This window comes from Neoarius graeffei, chromosome 15 (genome assembly GCF_027579695.1).
Source record: "Neoarius graeffei isolate fNeoGra1 chromosome 15, fNeoGra1.pri, whole genome shotgun sequence".
Classification (NCBI taxonomy): domain Eukaryota; kingdom Metazoa; phylum Chordata; class Actinopteri; order Siluriformes; family Ariidae; genus Neoarius; species Neoarius graeffei.
In genome coordinates, this window is record NC_083583.1 from 6001705 (window position 1) to 6023119 (window position 21415).

A 21415-nucleotide genomic window follows, 5' to 3' on the forward strand; every position below is an offset into this window, starting at 1 on the left:
CTTTATCCCTGACCTGTCTGGTGAGTTCTTTGGTCTTCATGATGCTGTTTGTTCTTCAGTGTTCTCTAACGAACCACTGAGGCCTTCACAGAACAGGTGTATTTATGCTGAGAGTAAATTACACACAGTAGGACTCTATTAACTAATTAGATGACTTCTGAAGGCAATTGATTGCACTGGATTGTATTTAGAGGTATCAGAGTACAGGGGGCTGAATACTAATGCACACCACATTTTTCAGATTTTTATTTGTTTAAAATTTGAAGACCATTTATCATTTTCGTTTCACTTCACAATTATGTGCTACTCTGTGTTGGTCTATCACATAAAATCTCAATAAAAAACTTTTAAGTTTGTGGTTGTAAGGTGGAAAAATGTGAAAAAGTTCAAAGGGTATGAAAACTTTTTCAAGGCACTGTACATATGACTTTTTTTTCTCTCGCTCTCTTCCCCTTGGGTGGGTGGGCCAGGCTCACCCTGCCTCCTGTAGAGCTGGGAGTCGCACTCCTTCTTCCTCCTCTCTGTCTCCCCCTTCACCTTTCTCTCTCATTCTGCACTTTTCTCCATTCCTCTCCTTCTTCACCCCTCTCTCCACATTTCCTCTCTCTCTCTCTCTCTCTCCCCTTCTTCCCCCTCTCTGTGTCTCTCTCTACCTTCCTCTCTTGCTCTTCTTTTCTCCATTTCTCTCCATCACCCCTCTCTCCCTCTCTCGCATGCGCTCAGGGCCGGATCCAGCTCTCACTAACAGGGTGAGCCAGGAAGGTGTTTTTTTTTTTGGGGGGGGGGGGGGGGGGGGGGGGGAGGGTATTTTTATGTCCATATGACTTTTTTCCTCTCTCTCTCTCTCTCTCTCTCTCTTCCCTCAGGTGGGTGGGCCAGGCCCACCCTGCCTCCTGTAGAGCTGGAAGTCACACTCCTTCTTCCTCCCCCTTCACCTTTCTCTCTCATTCTGCACTTTTCTCCATTTCTCTCCACCTTTCCTCTCACTCTTGCTCTCCTTCATTCCTGTATTTCTCTCCTCTCCTCTTGTTCTCTCTCTCTCTCTTCTTTTTTCTCTCCTTCACCCCCTCTCCACCTTTTCTCTCTCCAAATTTCTTTGTCCTCTCTCTCACTTTCCTTGTCACTCTAGCTCTTTTTCTTTTCTCTCATTCTGCACTTTTCTCTATTTCTTTCCTTCCTCACCCCTCTCTCCACCTTTCTTGCTGTACTTCTCTCTCTCTCGCACGCGCTCAGGGCCGGATCCAGCTCTCACTAACAGGGTGAGCCAGGAAGGTGGTTTTTTTTTTTTTTTTTTGGGGGGGGGGGGAGGGTATTTTTATGTCCATATGACTTTTTTCCTCTCTCTCTCTCTCTCTCTTCCCCTCAGGTGGGTGGGCCAGGCCCACCCTGCCTCCTGTAGAGCTGGAAGTCACACTCCTTCTTCCTCCCCCTTCACCTTTCTCTCTCATTCTGCACTTTTCTCCATTTCTCTCCACCTTTCCTCTCACTCTTGCTCTCCTTCATTCCTGTATTTCTCTTCTCTCCTCTTGTTCTCTCTCTCTCTCTTCTTTTTTCTCTCCTTCACCCCCTCTCCACCTTTTCTCTCTCCAAATTTCTTTGTCCTCTCTCTCACTTTCCTTGTCACTCTAGCTCTTTTTCTTTTCTCTCATTCTGCACTTTTCTCTATTTCTTTCCTTCCTCACCCCTCTCTCCACCTTTCTTGCTGTACTTCTCTCTCTCTCGCACGCGCTCAGGGCCGGATCCAGCTCTCACTAACAGGGTGAGCCAGGAAGGTGGTTTTTTTTTTTTTGGGGGGGGGGGGGGGGGGGGGGGGAAGGGTATTTTTATGTCCATATGACTTTTTTCCTCTCTCTCTCTCTCTCTCTTCCCCTCAGGTGGGTGGGCCAGGCCCACCCTGCCTCCTGTAGAGCTGGAAGTCACACTCCTTCTTCCTCCCCCTTCACCTTTCTCTCTCATTCTGCACTTTTCTCCATTTCTCTCCACCTTTCCTCTCACTCTTGCTCTCCTTCATTCCTGTATTTCTCTTCTCTCCTCTTGTTCTCTCTCTCTCTCTTCTTTTTTCTCTCCTTCACCCCCTCTCCACCTTTTCTCTCTCCAAATTTCTTTGTCCTCTCTCTCACTTTCCTTGTCACTCTAGCTCTTTTTCTTTTCTCTCATTCTGCACTTTTCTCTATTTCTTTCCTTCCTCACCCCTCTCTCCACCTTTCTTGCTGTACTTCTCTCTCTCTCGCACGCGCTCAGGGCCGGATCCAGTTCTCACTAACAGGGTGAGCCAGGAAGTTTTTTTTTTGGTGTGTGTGTGTGTGTGTGGGGGGGATATTTTATGTACATATGAGTTTCTCTCTCTCTCTCTCCCCTCAGGTGGGCCAGGCCCACCTTGCCCCCTGTAGAACTGGGAGTCGCACTCCTTCCTCCTCCTCTCTGTCTTCCCCTCTACCTTTCTCTCTCTTGCTCTAATTCTTTTCTCTCCTTCTTCACCCCTCTCTCCACCTTTCCTCTCTCTTGGTCTCTCTTTTTGTTTTTCTCTCTCTCCAAATTTCTTTGTCCTCTTTCTCACTTTCCTTCTCTTTCTCTCTCCACATGTCTCTCACGCTGTACTTTCCTCTCCCTCCCCCTCCTTCTTTTCCTCTCTCTCTCTCTCGCGCGCGCCCCCACCCGCCTGAGAAACGCGCATGCGCCCCTTGCATCAGCGTGTGTGTGAGAGAGAGTGTAGAGCTCAGGCGAGACAAACATGGCGGGGGAAGCAGCATGATCTGCTGGAGGAGTTCAGCTGCACACGGACCCGAGGAACAGCGCTCCACACCCTGGCGATTAGACACCATGGACGGCATGTCAGAGTAGGCGAGTGAGCTTGAGAGCACTGAGCGTTGACCGAGAGCGCTTTGTCCGGGAACAGGACGGCCATCTTTGTGCTGAAGGAGACGGAGAAAAGCATCTCACCGGGAGCATGGCTGCGCACAGCAACCAGGTAGCGACTCGCCCCTTAAACTCACTCCAGTGGCAGGAAAAACGAGTTGGGCAGAAAGTGAACGCGTTGTTCCGGTGCAGTAGGCTGTTTCCTGATGAATCCCGGTTGTGTCCGGTGTGTTGTTGTGATTTTTACGCGTTAAATTGTTGAATTGGTTTGAGCCGCTTTCCCCCTCCTCATTGAAACACTTCTTCTCCAGCGTGGTGGCGGCGGTGCAGGCCTTCAGCCCGCTACTTCATGCCTTTATCAGCACCGTTCGCACACGTTCTGTCACAACACCGCGCAGAATTCGTGTAGAAAAGTTCTGCGCCTCCTAAAGCCGGCAAATAATTCCGAGTAATTCCTGTCAGAAGGCATTTTATCAACTCCGGAGGCTCGCGAGGGCGTGTGGCAGGGCAGCGGGCCTGCTCATGCGCGTGAGCACATTTTCCTAACGGTCGCTAGCGCGGACAAGCTAACCCTGCTAAGCTAACAAGCTAATCCTGGTGTTTCTAATCGCTTTTAGGTGCTTCAGTCAGTTTAGTGAATGTCCGTCACGACCTGTAACGACACGGTGAGGCTAGAAATGAGCGTTTAATCGGAAAAATTGTCGAAATTTGTCTTGTATTGCTGCTGTTTTTGGCGCTGTGTGATTAGCTAGCTCATGACTTGACAGTGTTTCGGGGCCTGTTGATTGAAGGGGGCGGGATTTATTTCTTTCGTTTTCATTCAAAGTCATTCAGGTTGCACGTTTTTATTTAATGATTATTTTGTAATCGGTCTTATCTTAATTATTTTTTACATTTATAATAATAATAATATTTCGTGTCAGTTAGCTTCTTCCTGACGCTAGTTAGCTAAAACTGCTCTGTTTCTTCAGGCATTTTAATTTTTTTAAGACAAGCTCACTTTAGAAACTGCTCGAGATTTTCTTTAAAGTAGACTTTTAGCTTCTTTTTCTTTAAAAATAGCCTAACAGACATCTTAACCAGCCTAACATCACTTTTTCGTGTCGTGAGGTGGTTAAAAACTTGAATTTTTCTGTTAATCAGCACAAAACCGTTTTACATGGTGATATTGATTGAGTCATTTGCATAATTTTTTTTACATAATTTGCATAATTAAGCTGTCTTTTAATTTGATCATATTAGTCATAGTCTAGACGAAATTCATTTTATTTCAGGGCTCTACATTAACTTTTGAAACCACTTGTCCTGTCAGGCAAGTTGAAAGGAAATTTACTTGTCCGAAGAAATATTTGAGAAAAAAAACCCCCACAAGCTATTTGTAACCCAACAATCTTTGACATTTATTTCCGAATTCACAACATATGCATAATATCTATGAATCAAAAGCAATCAATGCTTGATATACTGAGGCAAAAGTTCAAAAATATAGTAAAACAGACTGACTGACTACCATAATTCACCTATTATTATGCTGAAGTTCAGAAGCAATATATTCCAGTAGAGTAGAAATTATGAGCATAACATTTTAAGAACAAAATAACTATACTATGAGATCCAGAAACACGAACCGTTTTTATGTATACACACACACACACATCAATACTCTGCAGTTCAGGAACAAATATCACAAAAACTAACATTATCATAAAATTTATGACTTGATGAGAGATCACTAGTTCGGACAAGAGAAGCAAATAACAACAATGCTACAAATAAAAACAACTGATAACAAAATTAATACTGTAAATCACTGATTATTATACACTGAAATCTAGTTATCAAATGACAAGATAATACATCCTGTTATGAAAACCTCCACACCTCTATTGACTCACAGATGAATGGATACAAATAAAGTTTCTGTTCATCTTCATCTATCAGCCCTTGAGTTCTGCTCCATCAATCGTTCATTTATTTATGAGAAATTGAAAACCAGAAAATTAAAATGTGTATATATATTTTCATTTTTAAATTATTAATTTTGAATATATATCCTCCACTGATTAATTGTTGTCTAATTATTCAGTGTGGCTCCTGTATGGTATTTAATGGTAAAAAAAAAATAATTTCAAATAATCCATAATTATATCTAAATTATAGAGCCCTATGTTTCAAATCCCTAAACTCCCATTACTAATTAGTTAATTAATACAGCCGGTAACCTAATTAGCAGCCATTTTGACAGCTTGGTATTTCATAGATAACTTTCCGCACTCCTACCTCACTTCCTGTCAATCCACACGCATGCAGGCGCACATTCCCCGCCAGCACGCGCTCAGCTATGTAACGAACACCATCAACAGCGATTCAAAGATTTGGAAATTACCACACACTCAACGTAAATGTACAGTTGAATAATGATCCCGCCAACAGAAATGCCAACAAATCCACGTGTATGACACGATTAAAACCAGTCATAAACGACCGTTTACTTTTCAGCTCAAATACACGAAGTGGTATTGGCTGGTTTCACAAGTGGAATATTGCGCATGCGCACATCGCTCTTTCCGAATAGAAACATCCAGCGATTCATCAAAACAATATGTCGAGTGAGATGCTTCGGAAATCATGTGAATAAACTGATAAATTTGATATGTAACCCGAATATCGGCGTATTTTGGCACTTGTCCAATCGGACAAGTAACCGAGGCGATGAACTTGTCCGACATTAAGTATCACTTGACAAGCGGACAACCGTTAATGTCGAGCCCTGTATTTCAACCATAATTCAGTAAAAGTGTGTCTGACGGCAGAACTTTTTTAGGGGAGGAAACAAACAAAAAAAACCCCTCGATTTGTTGTTCTGTATTTCAGTGAAAAAATGCAGTTTTTTTTTTTTTTAATTTTTATTCTTTTATGACTCATCCTGTACTCATCTTGTGTTCGTCCAATACACACACTAGAATGTACTCTATGCCCCGCCCCCAGAGGTGTGTCTTGCTTTACAGCAGCCTTTCTCAACCAGGATGCCGCGTCAAAAATTATATATTCTAACATTGAAATGAAATAAATAAAATGAATTAAAATTCCAAAAAAAGATAGTTACACTAATGCAGATCATCGCCGCCTCATGCATCATCAAAATTTGTCTCACGGCCCCCTTTCCCATGTCACAACGTCACTGCCGGGGTCGGCGTGACTGCGTATATTTTATATGGGGATGCCTTGAGAATTTGCATACTTCTGAAGGGTGCCGTGACTGAAAAAAGGTTGAGAAACGCTGCTTTACAGTAACAGCTTGTTAGCAGTAAAATTGTTAAATACTGATTTATTATTATTATGCACACAAAATGGCGTCTATCTCTCTTTCCATCTGTTGCTCATTGCTTGGTGGAGTTTATTCATTTGCCAGAGGGCAGAGGTTGTCCGAGTTGGTGGTTATGTAACTTTCCAGAGGCGCGTTTTAACCCGTTTGAGGCAGTCACTATGTTCGACTGCCTACTCAGACACAAGTCTGTTCATCACCACTGACGGTTGACGTCGTCTCAAACAAAACACGTAAAGTGCAACTTGAAAAACGCACATCCTCCTGTTGTCTGAGACGTTGTCTTCGTTAAAGGAACAGTCCACCGTACTTCTATAATGGAATATGCTCTTATCTGAATTGAGACGAGCTGCTCCGTACCTCTCCGAGCTTTGCGCGACCTCCCAGTCAGTCAGACGCGCTGTCACTCCTGTTAGCAATGTAGCTAGGCTCAGTATGGCCAACGGTATTTTTTGGGGCTGTAGTTAGATGCGACCAAACTCTTCTGCGTTTTTCCTGTTTACATAGGTTTATATGAGCAGTGATATGAAACAAGTTCAGTTACACAAATTGAAACGTAGCGATTTTCTATGCTATGGAAAGTGCGCACTATAATGACAGGCGTACTAACACCTTCTGCGCGCTTCGGCAGCGCATTGATACGGAGCTCAGATATCAATGCGCTGTCGAAGCGCGCAGAAGGTGTTAGTACGCCTGTCATTATAGTGCGGACTTTCCATAGCATAGAAAATCGCCACGTTTCAATTTGTGTAACTGAACTTGTTTCATATCACTGCTCATATAAACCTATGTAAACAGGAAAAACGCGGAAGAGTTTGGTCGCATCTAACTACAGCCCCAAAAAATACCGTTGGCCATACTGAGCCTAGCTACATTGCTAACAGGAGTGACAGCGCGTCTGACTGACTGGGAGGTCGCGCAAAGCTCGGAGAGGTACGGAGCAGCTCGTCTCAATTCAGATAAGAGCATATTTCATTATGGAAGTACAGTAGACTGTTCCTTTAAAGTGGACGGAAAAAAGGCTCTTGTTTCTCTTGAACCTTTCACTGTTCTACCAATCCTTTTGATTAGCTGCTGGGGATTGTTCCACCTATTCATCGCAAATCCTTGGTTTTCCATCTCTGCTAATCTTGAAAATTTTATTCTGTGAAATATGATTGTCATATTAGGTTAAACGAGATGTAGACAAGATCGGCAAGATGTCGGCATGTTGTTTTATTTATTTTTAAAGAATTTGGAATCAACGTCAACTTGGAAATTGTCACTATGTATGTTTTTGACAGCGCTGGTTCATGCAAACGTATATTCTTGATCGAACGCAACAAACAGCATGTATTGTTCAGTATTGGGGGGCGGGACCCAGCAATACTTTGCCTCACGCCTCGATTTGTGTTATTCTTCAATAAGGCGCTGCAGTACTGCTCTGTTTATCGAGCCTGCTTGCTTTTTTTTGTCCGATCCTCAATCGCGGTGTGAAGTTTCAGTGCATGTTGGTAGTTTTCTAACCGAATCCAGCTGGTCCGATCAAGGCTGCAAAACTTTTTTTTTTTTTTTTTTTTAGGAGGAAAAAAAACTACATAATCATGTAAGTATTAAATTGTCTCACACCTACTTTTTACAGTATTATAGACTGTGTGTACGTCATATACGCAAGTTTTAATTCAGTGAAGCACTTTTATTTTATTGTTCTTTATCCCTTTCAAAACAAAAACGTTGTGATGTCTGTGTGTAGCTGGTTGATCTAGTATAATCATTCTTGCTAATATTTAATGCCAGTGGGTGATTAGATTCACAGAAGGGGTGTTCACACGGCAACTTTTACTCCGGTGTAGCACCGGGGCTGCCCCGGTAGAGCGTTCACACGGTACAAAGTTATACCGGTGTCGCCCCTGAAAGCTGCTTAAACCGGTGCAAATCTAACCCTGCTCGGGAGGTGGTTTAAGAAATTTACTCCGGAGTAAATGCTAGTTTGCGGGGCAGCACCGATATAAAATGGGACGTCTGAACGCTACAGGGGTAGACTCGCTACGCGTCAGGAGAGTTGATTACATATGGGCATTGCATAATTTGCATCCTGGTATTTTGCGCTTCCAAAATGGCGAATATCAACAACAACAACAGCACAGTGGCAACAGTGTTGCCAGATTGGGCTGCTTTAAGTGCATTTTGGCGGATTTGAACATATTTTGGGCTGGAAAACGTCGGCAGTATCTGGCAACACCGGTGTCTTCATCCACATTGTTTTCCCGGCGCTTGGTGATGCCATGGCAACCGGGAAAAGGAAGTACATTTTCATGCATGCGCATATTTCATTTCCGCATTATTACTATCGTATAGTAATAGTCTTTCTTTCCTCATGTTACTACTGTGTTTCCTTTTCTTTTATCCCTGTCTTCCTGTCCTGTTCCCCCTCTGTAAGGACAGGTTGATGGTCAATTTCACTGGTAACAGTGACAAAGGGTTCATTCGTATAGCGCGGTCGCAAAAACTGCCGTGTGAACGCAAGTGGGGCTGCACCGGTGCTAACACGCTTCTCTCTAGTAAGCAGGTTTGTGACGTGTGAACGCTCCAGAAAATTTACACCGGTGTAAGATATATCGCAACTAAATACATCGATGCAAATATGTGCCGTGTGAACACCCGTAGAAACGCTTTATATTGGTGGCTTGTAAAGCCCCCCCCCCCCCCCCCCCCCTTTTTTTTTTTTTTTGCTTGTTTGCTTCAACTTAATTATAGAGGCAAGTTTTCAGCAAGCAAAAAAAACCAAATATATATATACACATATATAAACCCACTGTTCACCTTTGCAGATGAGTGATGGAGGTTTCATGATCACAATGGTACTCAACATTCCAGTCGCCGCCTTTCTTTCTTTCGGCTACACTCACACTGCAGCTCGCGATGGTTTGTGATGGGTTATCGGTGAAAATGAGGTGTTTGGTGGCAATGCTTCTCTGAGCTTCAGGAAGTTTTCCTAAACCCATCTGCAAGTATTGGTCGACGAAAAAATCGCCACCAAATTTTCACTGCACGCATTTGAAATTTGTTCGCAATGTTTTTGGCCACTCAAGACGGAGACGCATCAGAAAACAACTCGCGAAGCTCGTAGAACGTTCGCCATGCATCGCATGCTTGGTGTCGATGTTACCGAGTTTTCAGCGCAAATTAAACCCACTGCAAGCTGTAGTGTGACAGGACCTTGGACATCGTTAGAATTATCGAGAATTTCTTTATTTGATACTTGGGTTGATTTCAACAGTGAAGAATATCATCCAGAACTTCTGTTGCACAAAAACGTAACAATGTTTGGAAGATAATTATAAATTTAACAAACATTAAGATTGGAAGGTTTACTTGAAACATTAATAAAACCAGAACAAACTTTAAACAACACGGATAATCGCTCTTAAGTTAGTTAAAATTCTTACCTTGTCTATCTGAAAGCTATAAAGTTTTTGATCACAATTGAAAAGTGACATTTTCAAGAAACATTTTTAAAATTGTAGCACGTGTTAAAGCTGTTCCAGTGCTGTTAAAACGCACCAGAATGCACTGTTTTAAGTAAAATTTGCTGGGGGGGGGAGAGAACCCCTGAACCCCTCCCTCAATAATGTACGCTGTCAGAAATAGGGGTATGGTAGGAGCCCATTTCTGTACCCCAAGGTACAGTCGACACTAATGTACTCCCCAGAGCTAATTATTGGACTTCAGGGTAACTGGGTACCTTTTTCACGGTCAAAAGGTACACATGTTCCCAAGCAGTATTTAAAGGATACAAATAAGTACCTTAGTGGGTACTGCGCCGTCGGTGACGAGCCGTTGCACCCTAAAAGGTACAATAATATACTTTGTTTTGTGAGAGCGCACGCCTCAACGCTGCCCGCATTCAGTCCCTCTTCCCCTCCGATCCTTTCAACTTCCCCCTTTACTTGGAAACTTGTCGTCAGGGCAGTTCTCCGTATTTAGCTCGCTCTTGAAGCGACTCTCACATTGCTTTAGATTGGACTGGGCTCTGACATGGCGCGTCACTGCGACTGACTCGAGTAAACCAAGTCAAACGTGCCATCACTCCAACTTCCTGTTTCAAAAGGAAATGTCAACATATGGAATGAAATCACGCCTCTCGTTGGAACTTGGTCATATGACAAATCATCATGTGAACTCGAGGTGTGGCTTATTTGATTGACAAGCCATAGAAATTACCAACAAATGAATATTAATCCATAAAGCAGCCTGCAAACATTAGAGTACTTTTTTGAGTCAGTTTTGCTTCTAAGCACCTGACAAGAAATACGAATCGGATCTGGACCGTAGCGTAGCATTTCCACGTCTCTGGTTTGCTGATTAGCTCAGAGATACCATTTAGGGTAATGAAGATTCCTCGCGATTCATCTTTGTCAGCAATAGCGTCTACTGTGCCCTGGTGCACGCCTGGAATTCTCAGTGTGTCGCATACCTCCGCCCTGTCATGAGCTGGTTGAGGTTGTGCATCTATTAACAGTCGCATGACAGTTTCAGTTGGGAGGAATTTTTAATTTTTTTTTTTTTGCCTGTCAGTGGTGGAGCAACACCCAAACTGTCATGTTGGAGAGAGAGATGGGTTCACCGTAGGGTCCGGGAGGGGGGGAAAATAAGCAAATGAGCTGAGAAAAGGAAGGAGAACTCGTTAGTGGTGTGGTACGAGTGTTGGAATGAGGAGTTGATGAGGCTGAAGATTTAATTTGGTTAAATCAACCGTCTCAAAGCAGCTTTAAGTCGAAGGTGACGTCAGCAAGGAAAGACAAGAAACGGTTAGATATTAAAATCAGGATTTTCTCAAATGTATGCAAATTAGGTAGGCGCGTCCTTATAAAGTCAAGATTGACTAAAATGGTTCCTCGGGACAATCATATGGTGTATGTGTGGACCGCTCATGAGTTGCAATTGGGGTGTGGTTTTTTTTTTTTTGATACGTCATGTATGACGTCTCCTTTAAAGTGTAAAGAAAAAACTTTGGTAAGAAAGTAGCAGAGATGATCAGCGCCTCGTTTCAGACGATGTAGCTAGAACAGTAAACTTCACTTTGCTAATCAAATCTGACAGTGAAACTTGTGCAAAGCTGAGCGTGCAACATGTAAATCAAACCCTTTTTAAACAAAGTGTATAAATTAAGCTTCCATCTCTCGTCTCAAAAAAAGTTTAAACATGTTTTTCATAACGACAAACAGTGTAACCACCAATTAGTGGTTTGTTATCGTCTTCTCATGATCAAACCTGGTGATTTCGCCTCCTACCACTTCCTGTTTGTTTCTCTTCCCACCTTTTTTTTTTTTTTTTTGGTGCGCTTTTCAGGCCACGAGCTTCAGGATCTTGAACAGTGCTTGAATCTGATTGGCTCTCAGCACATTTCCATTGTGACAGTGAGTGAGCTGTCCAGAGCACGTTTTGGAGATGAGTGAACAATGGGTTCTGAGTTTGATGAAAGCTTTAAATTGGTGTTTACAAGCTGTAAGTAGGGGTGAGGAGGAACCCCAAAGGATCCGGCCATCAGCTTTATGAATTTCTACTCAGAAAATCACTTCAAAGCTCGTTAGCTCGGTACTTTTTCGATTGTAAACCAGTTAGATTCATGAGCTTTCTTTATACGCGATATCGTTTTTCCCCTCGGCGAATCACGTTACGCTTGCTGGACGTGGCGTCCCCTTTTTTTTTCCCCCCCTAAGTGTGTTCAAGTTGTTATGACGGCGATAAAGCTTCTGCCTTGAACAGTTTCTGTGGGTAAAATAAAGCTAAACTAGTATGGGCAACATGCTTAAATTGATGATTATTTACTATAATATAATCCTAAGTTGTTGTTTTTCTCCAGAATTCTAATCAATGCTGATGCAAACTGATTGATAGTTATCAGATTTAATTTTTTAAATTAGTATCTATCAAACATCTTGATACTCAAGTCAAAATTCTGGTATTGGGTCAACCGTCAGTCGTTTCTGCTGACGAGATCTGCAGTTGCTTGTTCACCGTGTTAAAGAACGTAGACGGTACCTGGCCAGGTATAGACCCTTTTCAGTCACCTGACCTTCGTAAATGCGACCACCATTTTGGACATGTAGTGGACTTCGGCTCGAATCAGTTTGAATGCGAGGAAGGCGACAAACGAAAAACATAAAAGAAAAAGGAGCGAGATGCAGAAAACACCTTCACTATCCAGCGACGTAGGGCATTTATAGGGCGAGCAGAGGGAGAGGTATTTGCAAAAATTGAGGTTAGCAGGCTTAAGGCCTCTGCATGCTCTTGCGACAAGGCTTTCGCAGATAGCTTTTCGCAGACAGTTGTAATTTATCGTTCAGCAGGGAGTAATAGGCGTGCGCGATGTTATTCACCGGCACAACGCAAGGGGGCGTGAAGTCGCTAGGAGTAGTTGGTGGGTGTGGTTAGTGGAGTGTTTATCCTCCGGTTACTTATAATGGCTAGAACTTTTTTTAATAATGACTAGAACTGGAGTCGTATAGATGTACGTACTTCCTCAATCAACCGCTCTTCGTGCTGCTCCATCTTCGCTCATGTTTTTAAAAATGGCGGTCGTGAAAACAAACCAAACCGGGAAAGTAGGGAAGCGGAAGTGCGTGTACAGCGGATGTAGAGTGGACCAATCAGAGCCCTCTTGTCTGCGGCGCTGTCTGCGAGGCTTCTGCGGTGGTCACAATTTTTGGGAGGTGCGCGCAGAGCGTCTGCGAAGGTGGGGGGGCTACGCAGACACTGTCTGCGACGCTATCTGCGAGGACTGGGTTGTCAGCATAAATTGGCCTTTAGAGAACGACGTTTACCTGCTTCCACCAGGATTGTTCACTGACGTATGCTCCGGCTTGCTCCCCCTCAAATTAAGCAGCGCGCTCCGGAAGCCGGAGCGCGCTGCTTAATTTGAGGGGGAGCAAGCCGGAGTGTGCTCCGGAACCTCGGCCGGAGCACTCCGGGAGCAAGCCGGAGCGCGCTGCTTAATTTGAGGGGGAGCAAGCCAGAGCGCGCTCCGGAACCTCGGACGTTGGCTCCGGCAGCTATTTACACTGGATCCGGTGTAAATAGCTGCCGGATCATAATTACAGTAAACTAGTAAATACAGTAAAGGAAAAACTTGAGACTGAAAGGTTTTAACAGTCATCCAAATGACTGAACGTAAACATTGCTACAGTAACATACCAGCTATGATGTTGTTGACATTAGCTAGTCAACAATAGCTACTACAAAATAACAAAGAGGTTACAATGGGTTATTTTAGCCTATTTGGTTACACACTCGCCGCCACAGAATGTTAACAGCAATGTAATGCCTTTTCTGGCTAATTTTATTCGTCTTACCTCCAACAAAGTGGTCACTACACAAGCGTTGGTATGCCGAGGGCTGCCAATCTGATAATGGCCGCTATCCATCTTCTCCGTCGGGGTCCGATAAAATGATAACCCTTGCCTTGTTTGTTGATGGTTACTACATCCAGGTGCACAACAATATAATGGCATGATGGAAGTCTTGCTGAAAGTAAAAACTTTTTGTTGCTGTTCCTCAATGCTGGCTGTGGTAAACTACTGGTAGTACATGTCCAAAATGGCGGCCGCGTTTGTCGTGACGTAACGTGAAAAGGGTCCATACTGACAAAACGTACCAGAGCATGAAGAATATATTAAGCCCCACCCACTTTGCGAAAGCACTGTGAGCAGTGGAGGCTTTTGGAAGGTGTTCGGGGTCGAGCCACTGCTTTGATGATTTATTATTTGTTGCTGTCTGAAAATCCGGTCACAGAACTGAACAGCGCTCTTTTTGTGTGTGTGTGTGTGTGTGTGTTCGTTCAATGCTCGAGCTCATGCATTTCTTTATCAAGTTATTTGTCATTATGGTTATGCAACTTTTTTTTTTGTGGGTGACACTGGTGAGCTACTATTGCCTGAACTGTTTGAACTTTGCCCCCTGGCCATGTCTCTGTCGTTCATTGTGTCATCACGTCGCCATGCCAAAATAGTACACACGGCCAACTTGTGTTAATCCTCCTTCCAAGCGGGCAGCGAGAGGGGAGCTTAGTGTGGTACGTGCAGCTCGCCTGCAGAAAAGAAGCAGAGTGGAATTCTTTCTGTTGTGGGCCGTATTAGCGGCGCGGAGGCCCTCGGATTACAGCTCGCCGTTGTGCCGTTTCAGCACCGTTGCAGAGCTCCGCCTGCTTCAGCTGCATTTTCTTTTCTCTCCCTTTTTCACATGTATTGAATGCAGAGAGGCCAGTTGTCATGTTTGCAGAGCCTTTTCACGTTTCTCTACCAACACGTTAAAGCTATTCGTCTATATCCACAGTTTGAAGGTTTTCTCACCAGGTAAACCATTCTGAGCTCCACCTCCCAGTGTGAAGCTCTGCGCTCGGTAGATTTTCGACTTAATCCTGATTGCACTAAACGGCATTAAGTTAATTATAGCGCGCTGGATGAAAGCAGGTTGGCTGCAGGCGAGCAGGATCGTGAGATTTAGATTGGTGAAGGTCAGAGAGGCTCGGCGTCAGGGTTTAGCCGTCAGGAAGCCGTGTTTCAGGGAAAAGCTTATTTCAGGAAACTGGCTGAAAGCTGGAAAATATTTAATTTCAGTCTATATTGATAATTATCGATCACTCTTTAATGACCTGTTTTTGCCATGTTAATTAGTACGCGAGAACACGGTTGAGTTGAACCACTTTTTCAATTTGAAGACCATGTCAAGTTTCCCCACACAGACTTGACTCCGGTGGACCGCTCGGGAACATTCACCGCCGCCCAGAGTGTGTTTGTTTGACCTGTTTTAGCAAATACAAACGAAGAAGGAGAACATTCTGTGAGCGATGGATGGATAAATAATGAACAGAACGTACTGTGATGGAACGATTGACCCCGTCGATGGTCACATGTTTGGAGAGCTGTGCATCTTGTGTGTTCATGTCAGCGTTGCCATGGCAACATGACGCACTCGAGTCCTTTCAGTGTGTTTTCTTTAATCTTAAACCGATTATGGAAAGGACGTGTATGTTTTATTATTTTTTTGTCTCGGTGACAAATTATTCGCTCATCCACAGGCCAGGATGAGTTTATGCGATCGCGCATCATCCGTCCACAGTTTACAGAAATTGCTACTCCTCCTACAGGATCGATCAAACTCTCATAAGGGGTGTTCACACGGCACATATTTGCATCGATGCTGCACCGATGTATTTTGTTGCGATATATCTTACACCGGTGTAAATTTTGTGGAGCGTTCACACGTCACAAACCTGCTTACTAGAGAGAAGCGTGTTAGCACCGGTGCAGCCCCACTTGCGTTCACACGGCAGTTTTTGCGACCGTGCTATACGATAGTAATAATGCGGAAATGAAATATGCGCATGCGTGAAAACGTACTTCCTTTTCCCGGTTGTCATGGCATCACCAAGCACCGGGAAAACAGCATGGATGAAGACACCAGTGTTGCCAGATACTGCTGACGTTTTCCAGCCCAAAATATGTTCAAATCCGCCAAAATGCACTTAAAACCGCCCAATCTGGCAACACTGGAAGACACGCAGTTCTGTTGTTGTTGATATTCGCCATTTTGGAAGCGCAAAATACCAGGATGCAAATTATTCAATGCCCGTATGTAATCAACTCTCCTCACGCGTAGCGAGTCTACCCCTGTAGCGTTCAGACGTCCCATTTTATATCGGTGCTGCCCCGCAAACTAGCATTTACTCCGGAGTAAATTTCTTAAACCACCTCCCGAGCAGGGTTAGATTTGCACCGGTTTAAGCAGCTTTCAGGGGCGACACCGGTATAACTTTGTACCGTGTGAACGCTCTACCGGGGCAGCCCCGGTGCTACACCGGAGTAAAAGTTGCCGTGTGAACACCCCTTTACATTGTTCCCCAGGTGGGTGTGCAGAAAAGTTGTCAAGACGGTTGAGCCACCTGTCGTATTTACGATTTTATGGGCGTCTTGGCCGGTATGAGCTCCAGAAATCGCAGATAGAACATTTTAAAAGCAGCCTGTGCTCTTCGCTGATGCGTATTTATGTATATGATTTACTGAGCAGCGTGAACGGAGACTACAATACGATCTGTAGTCACGAGGTAGAGCAGGATTGTGCTGGCAGCGAATTCCAGCTCTTTCCGCCGACTGCATTTTCAACTTGCTCATTTTCTCACTCCACACTGTTTCTGGTGTCGCATCTTGATGGCGCTGCCAAATAATACACCTGTCAAATGATCGGCTGTTTGTGTGTCGCTTGCCGCGCTGTTATTTAGAGATGCATGATGTGATTGGCTGGTTTATGAACCAGTAAGGGAGCACGCATGGAGTTTTTGTTCCAGCGACCAAACTTTGCTTATTATGTTCTTTTCTAGCAGTTTGCATTAACTATTTTTATGTGAAACTATCAAACATTCTACTGAACAGTTTTCTTGTTGCTATTGAGGTGAGGAAACAGTGAAGCTGTTAATATTTCATTGTACATAATGAACTGAACATTGCTGGGAAACGAACATCGCATAATGACCGCGTGCACGGCTAGAAATAGTTTTAGTACGGGTGAGGTCATCTCTGTGTTTGCAGATGCTCCTTGACTGATGCGTACAAACAAACAAAAAAAAGAAGCACTTTTTCACCACTCGAGTCTCGCCGCTACTACAGTAAGCGGATAAACCCGGGGGCCGACCGTTATGCAAACCTGCGCGACCTCTGATTATTGTACAATGGAGTCACAGTTGAGAGGGAATTTTTCGATGCCAAAGTAAACATATTACGAGCTTTGCCTTCAGAAGAGCCCACAATCGCTGCTTGAGTATTCAAAAGGGCTGACGATATCGAACAGCGGACTTTTCAACTAGCATCTCGTTCTGAAAAGCTCTTTGTGTCACATGCTCGAACAGTGCAGGGAGCCAATCAGAGCGCAGCCTGAAAGTGTACAAATGATGCATAAGGTTCAGGTGGTGTTTACATTAGACCGTATCCGTATCGTTTTCGTTGCGGATGCCAGGGGTGATAGCGTTCCGGCGCGCCGTGGCTGGGGAAAAAAAAAAATCTAGTTCGCCCATTGTCCTGTGTCATTCTGAGATGCGCAGATAGACAGTAAGGCAGCTGGGCCATAGAAGGTTCACGCTGCACGCTACACGTTCACGTGAAGAACCGGACCCTGGGCCATTAAACTTCAACTTTTCTCGGTAGTCGTCCATTTTATCTCCCTAGACCCGTTCTGATTGGCTGGCGCGGCGGTGACCTTGGGGTCGTGCATGCATTGACTGGAATTTCCATCTTCACGCCTAGAAAAAAGTGTGCATGTTCATTTCTCGCTTCACGCGTGAAGTGTGCAACGTGAACGCCGTTCTATGGCCCAGAGCAAGTCATGCTACGTTTGTCCACTTTTCTTTACACGCGTGTAGCATGCAGCGTGAACCTTCTATGGCCCAGCTGCCTTAAGGGAATTCCGAATTCCCTTTACTGTCTATCTGCGCATCTCAGAATGACACAGGACAATGGGCGAACTAGATTTTTTATTTTTTTTTCCCAGCCACGGCGCGCCGGAACGCTATCACCCCTGCGATGCACTGTCCGTGCACATTAAAACGCCGGAAAACGACTCCACAGGCGGAACAGTTTGAATCCGCCAGGGCCCACGTATTCAACCCAGTACGTATCTGATCCGGTGCTGTGTAAACATTGAGGAACGAGAATACGCTGTGCTGAGCTGTAGCTGACGTCATTGGACAACGTCACTGTGACATCCACCTTCCTGATTCGCTGCCGTTGGTCATGCCACATTGGTCATGTGAATGAGCAATACAGGAAGTGTGTTGGTTACCGTAGCACTAAATAGTCTTGTTGTAATCGCAAAAAACGGCCGTTCTGCGAGGTGAAGAGTGTACTGAACACTGTTAGATCCTTCTAGCATAAACACAAAGGCCATACACGGTGTAAAAAAGGCGTCATTGTAGTATCAGTACCGCCGATAACAGACTGGCATACTTCATTTTTTACAACGACATCCTTCCACTTGCAAGTGGTGAGTGACTTGCGCATGCCCAATATGCACTGGGATCATATGACGTGCCGTCTAATTAGTCATGTGATTAGCGTATCCATGTATTGGCGTTGCTGTGTGCACGGGGAACGGTTTTGTTGCGGGCACAGAAATTGTGTGTGTACGCGAATCGTTTTAAAAACGTTAATCTGATGATCCGCTGATTCGAAATAATATAAACAGGGCCTTAGACTGAAAACGTGAACAGCACCCACCATCAGTACTCCCGGCCGAGTCTGTCGTGGTGGAATTTATCATAAAGTGAAAAGTGATTGTTCATTTCTTGGACTAAATGTGGAATAAAGTAAGTTAAACGATTAAATGGTGACAGGGTAATGACTGCTCAGGACTCCAGAGGTAAATGCACATCTGTAACTGCAGGCTGAAGAACATTTGTGATTATTTAACATGTAGTTGAACAGAATTCAGAAATGCATGCAAGCACACACACGGAGTGTCCTTACAGGAATAACCGGTTTTATTTTAACCAAAACAGAACACATGAATTATCTCCGAGTGTGTGTTTTTATCGACTGGATATGCTGCATACAGTTTGATAAACCAGACTGGCTCTTGAACTGCTAAGTTAAATTTCACTCTTTAGTAAAGTTTAACATTTGAAATGTAAGAAAATGTACAAAAAAAAAAAAAGTGGGCAAGAGCTGGGCGATATGATGTGGTATCAGTATCATGATAAATTGTCACTGTTTTTTGAGATCATGGATAATGGTTGTTTTTGAAAATTTTTTCTTTTTAACAATTAGAAAAATTTTTTTTTTATCACAACCTGTTAGTAAATACTAATTTTATATAATAAAAATGTCTTTTTATTTATTTTTTTATTAATAGTGAACAAGTTTAGTGTGGTCATGGTTTTTAAGGCAACATGTATCGAAGTAATGATGTCCTTTAAAAAAATAGATTAATTTTTTTTATTACAACCAGTTAGTAAAAATTTATATTAAAAACATTATATAATTTAAATTAATAGTTAATAATTTTAGTATTGTCACAGTTTTTCCGGCAGAGGCAATGTGTATGGGAGTCACAATTTTTTTTTTTTAAAATAAACAATTAGATCATTAATTTTTTTTTATTACAGCCAGTTAGTAGACTTTAATAAAATGTATTAAAATTTAATTAATAGTTAACAATTTTAGTGATCGTTTTTTAAGGCAACATGTACCGAAGTAACCAGGGTTTTTTCTAGAAAAATTTAGTATGAGGGCGCTCATCATGGCTGGGGGGAGATGGTGCCGGTTGTCATTTTTTTAAGTATACTTAATATTTAAAAGGGCGGTGGGTTTGGTGTTTTGGAGCGACCAGAACTCGAGCTGTGTCTGAGAGATATCAGTCTGTCAGAGTTTGAGTCTTATTTCTGTTCCATTAGTATCTCTTAGGTCTCGAGATCTCCAACGCTGAACACTCGAGCAGTTCAACAAAGGGAAGGTTGTGAAATCAAGGTGTTTTTATCTCTTACAATCGCAAGTTTTCTCGCCCACGTTGTTCCACTGAACCGTGGCTGGAGGGACCGAGTTGCTCGTCGCTGATCCGGCGTGACTCGTGACTTTCAGGCTCGTCCTTTCACCTGCATTGATAAAACTGAGGAATGACTTATGACCGTTTACCCAGCAGGATTTAGTTACATGCTTTTTAGTGTTTGAAGTCGTATTTACACCACCTTTAAAGCAAATCTGGAGCAGTAAATCACGGTATAAACATGAAACTGGATCTGTGGACTCCAGGAATAAACCGTGTGTTTAAATGGATGGTCCTTGACAGCACAAGTATTTTAAAGCCTTTTTTTAGTCCAAAAAACCCTCTCAATTTGTTTCCAACTCGTATTAAACTGAGAGTATGTTCACATTTTAGAGTATTAAGTGCATTAGACTAAGTTGTACTGTTTTTAATTTTAATTTACTTATTGGCTTCTGAGCTAACATTTGTCTTGTTTACTGCAAATTTCTTATAGAAGCGTCTGTTTTTTACATCTTCATTTCCTTCATTGCCAGCGTTCCAGTGCTGAACAGGCATCGGGAATCTTCTAGGAAAAAAAAAACTAACTTGTGGTTGTGTATGTAAGGTTTTAATTTTAAAACTCCTCAGTTTTCTCTCGGGTTTTAGTCTGGGTCGATTCCCGTCCAGCCGTCAGCTTTTCTCCATCATACAGCAGGTTCTAACCGGGAGGGTGAAGGGTCTCGCGTGCTTCCTTCAAGATGCATGAATGAATGATTGTACCTTTTTCAAATCAAACTGCTGCTCCTGCTGCATCACGAGGTGATGGAACATCCTCTGAGGAGAGCACGAGTCGCTCTCTTGCTCATACATTACCTCACAGACGCCCACGATTGGTTTGCGTCGCTGTGATTGACGGGAGCAAAATTATTTGCCCCCCACCAAGATAGGACTGCGAATTTTGCTCTCCTGGACGTGGGTTTGAACTTGAGTCGCGCCTTGCTGTAAAAATTTTATCTCATTTAAATAATTTTGGTAAAACACTTAAGAGTATGTTGATGAGACGTGGATGATATGATGATAAATACTGGTTAGGGCTCGAAATTAACTTTTTTTCTTTGTGTCCCCCAGTGGTCCCGAATTCTGTGTTGTATTGTCCCGAATGGAAGCAATAGTGTCCCCATTTTTTTCCTCTCTGAAATAACCAGTGGTTAATATTATCATATGAAGTTACTATTATATTTGTAACGATGCGATTTTGAACCCTTTATATCATTTTTACAATAAGTCACAAGACACAAGCAACACATGTCCTATACATCATCTACTTCAAAATTACAGTTATTGCATTTTCAGTTTATTAAACTTTGGCGATCTCACTGTATGAATAGATACCCGTTTATTTAAAGGGGCCAACTAGCTCATTCAGAAAATGTTTCAACTCCCTACATCTGCAGTACACTTTAGTTGAAAATAAGACCCCTTTTATGTTCATTTCATCTACTTATAGCTACCTTGAATATCTGTTGGCACTTATAAGGCCAACTTATAATTTTCACCATTACTGTTATCCATTTTTATGAACTTTCTGTTATCCATTACCGTTATCCATTTTTATGAACTTTCCGTTATCCATTTTATGAACTTTCGCTGCCGAAACGTGGGGGCAAACGTTAGCAACATCAGCATAGTGGCAGGTCCGAGCCTAGTTGTGCTGCTGACTGACTAAACTTTCTGAACTAGAAAGAC

General features: G+C 43.2%; 1 protein-coding gene across 2 annotated transcripts in view; it reads left to right on the top strand.

Moving 5' to 3' along the window:
* Positions 1 to 2683: 2683 nt before the first annotated feature.
* Positions 2684 to 21415, top strand: part of usp10 (ubiquitin specific peptidase 10) — a 98648-nt gene continuing 79916 nt past the window's right edge. The window contains exons 1-2 of one of the 2 annotated variants that reach the window (XM_060940806.1): positions 2684 to 2968; positions 7743 to 7766. In XM_060940806.1, coding sequence (XP_060796789.1) covers positions 2948 to 2968; positions 7743 to 7766 — 45 coding nt within the window. In that variant the 5' untranslated portion in view covers positions 2684 to 2947. The remainder of the gene's footprint in view (positions 2969 to 7742; positions 7767 to 21415) is intronic. The other variant, XM_060940807.1, reaches the window with a different exon arrangement.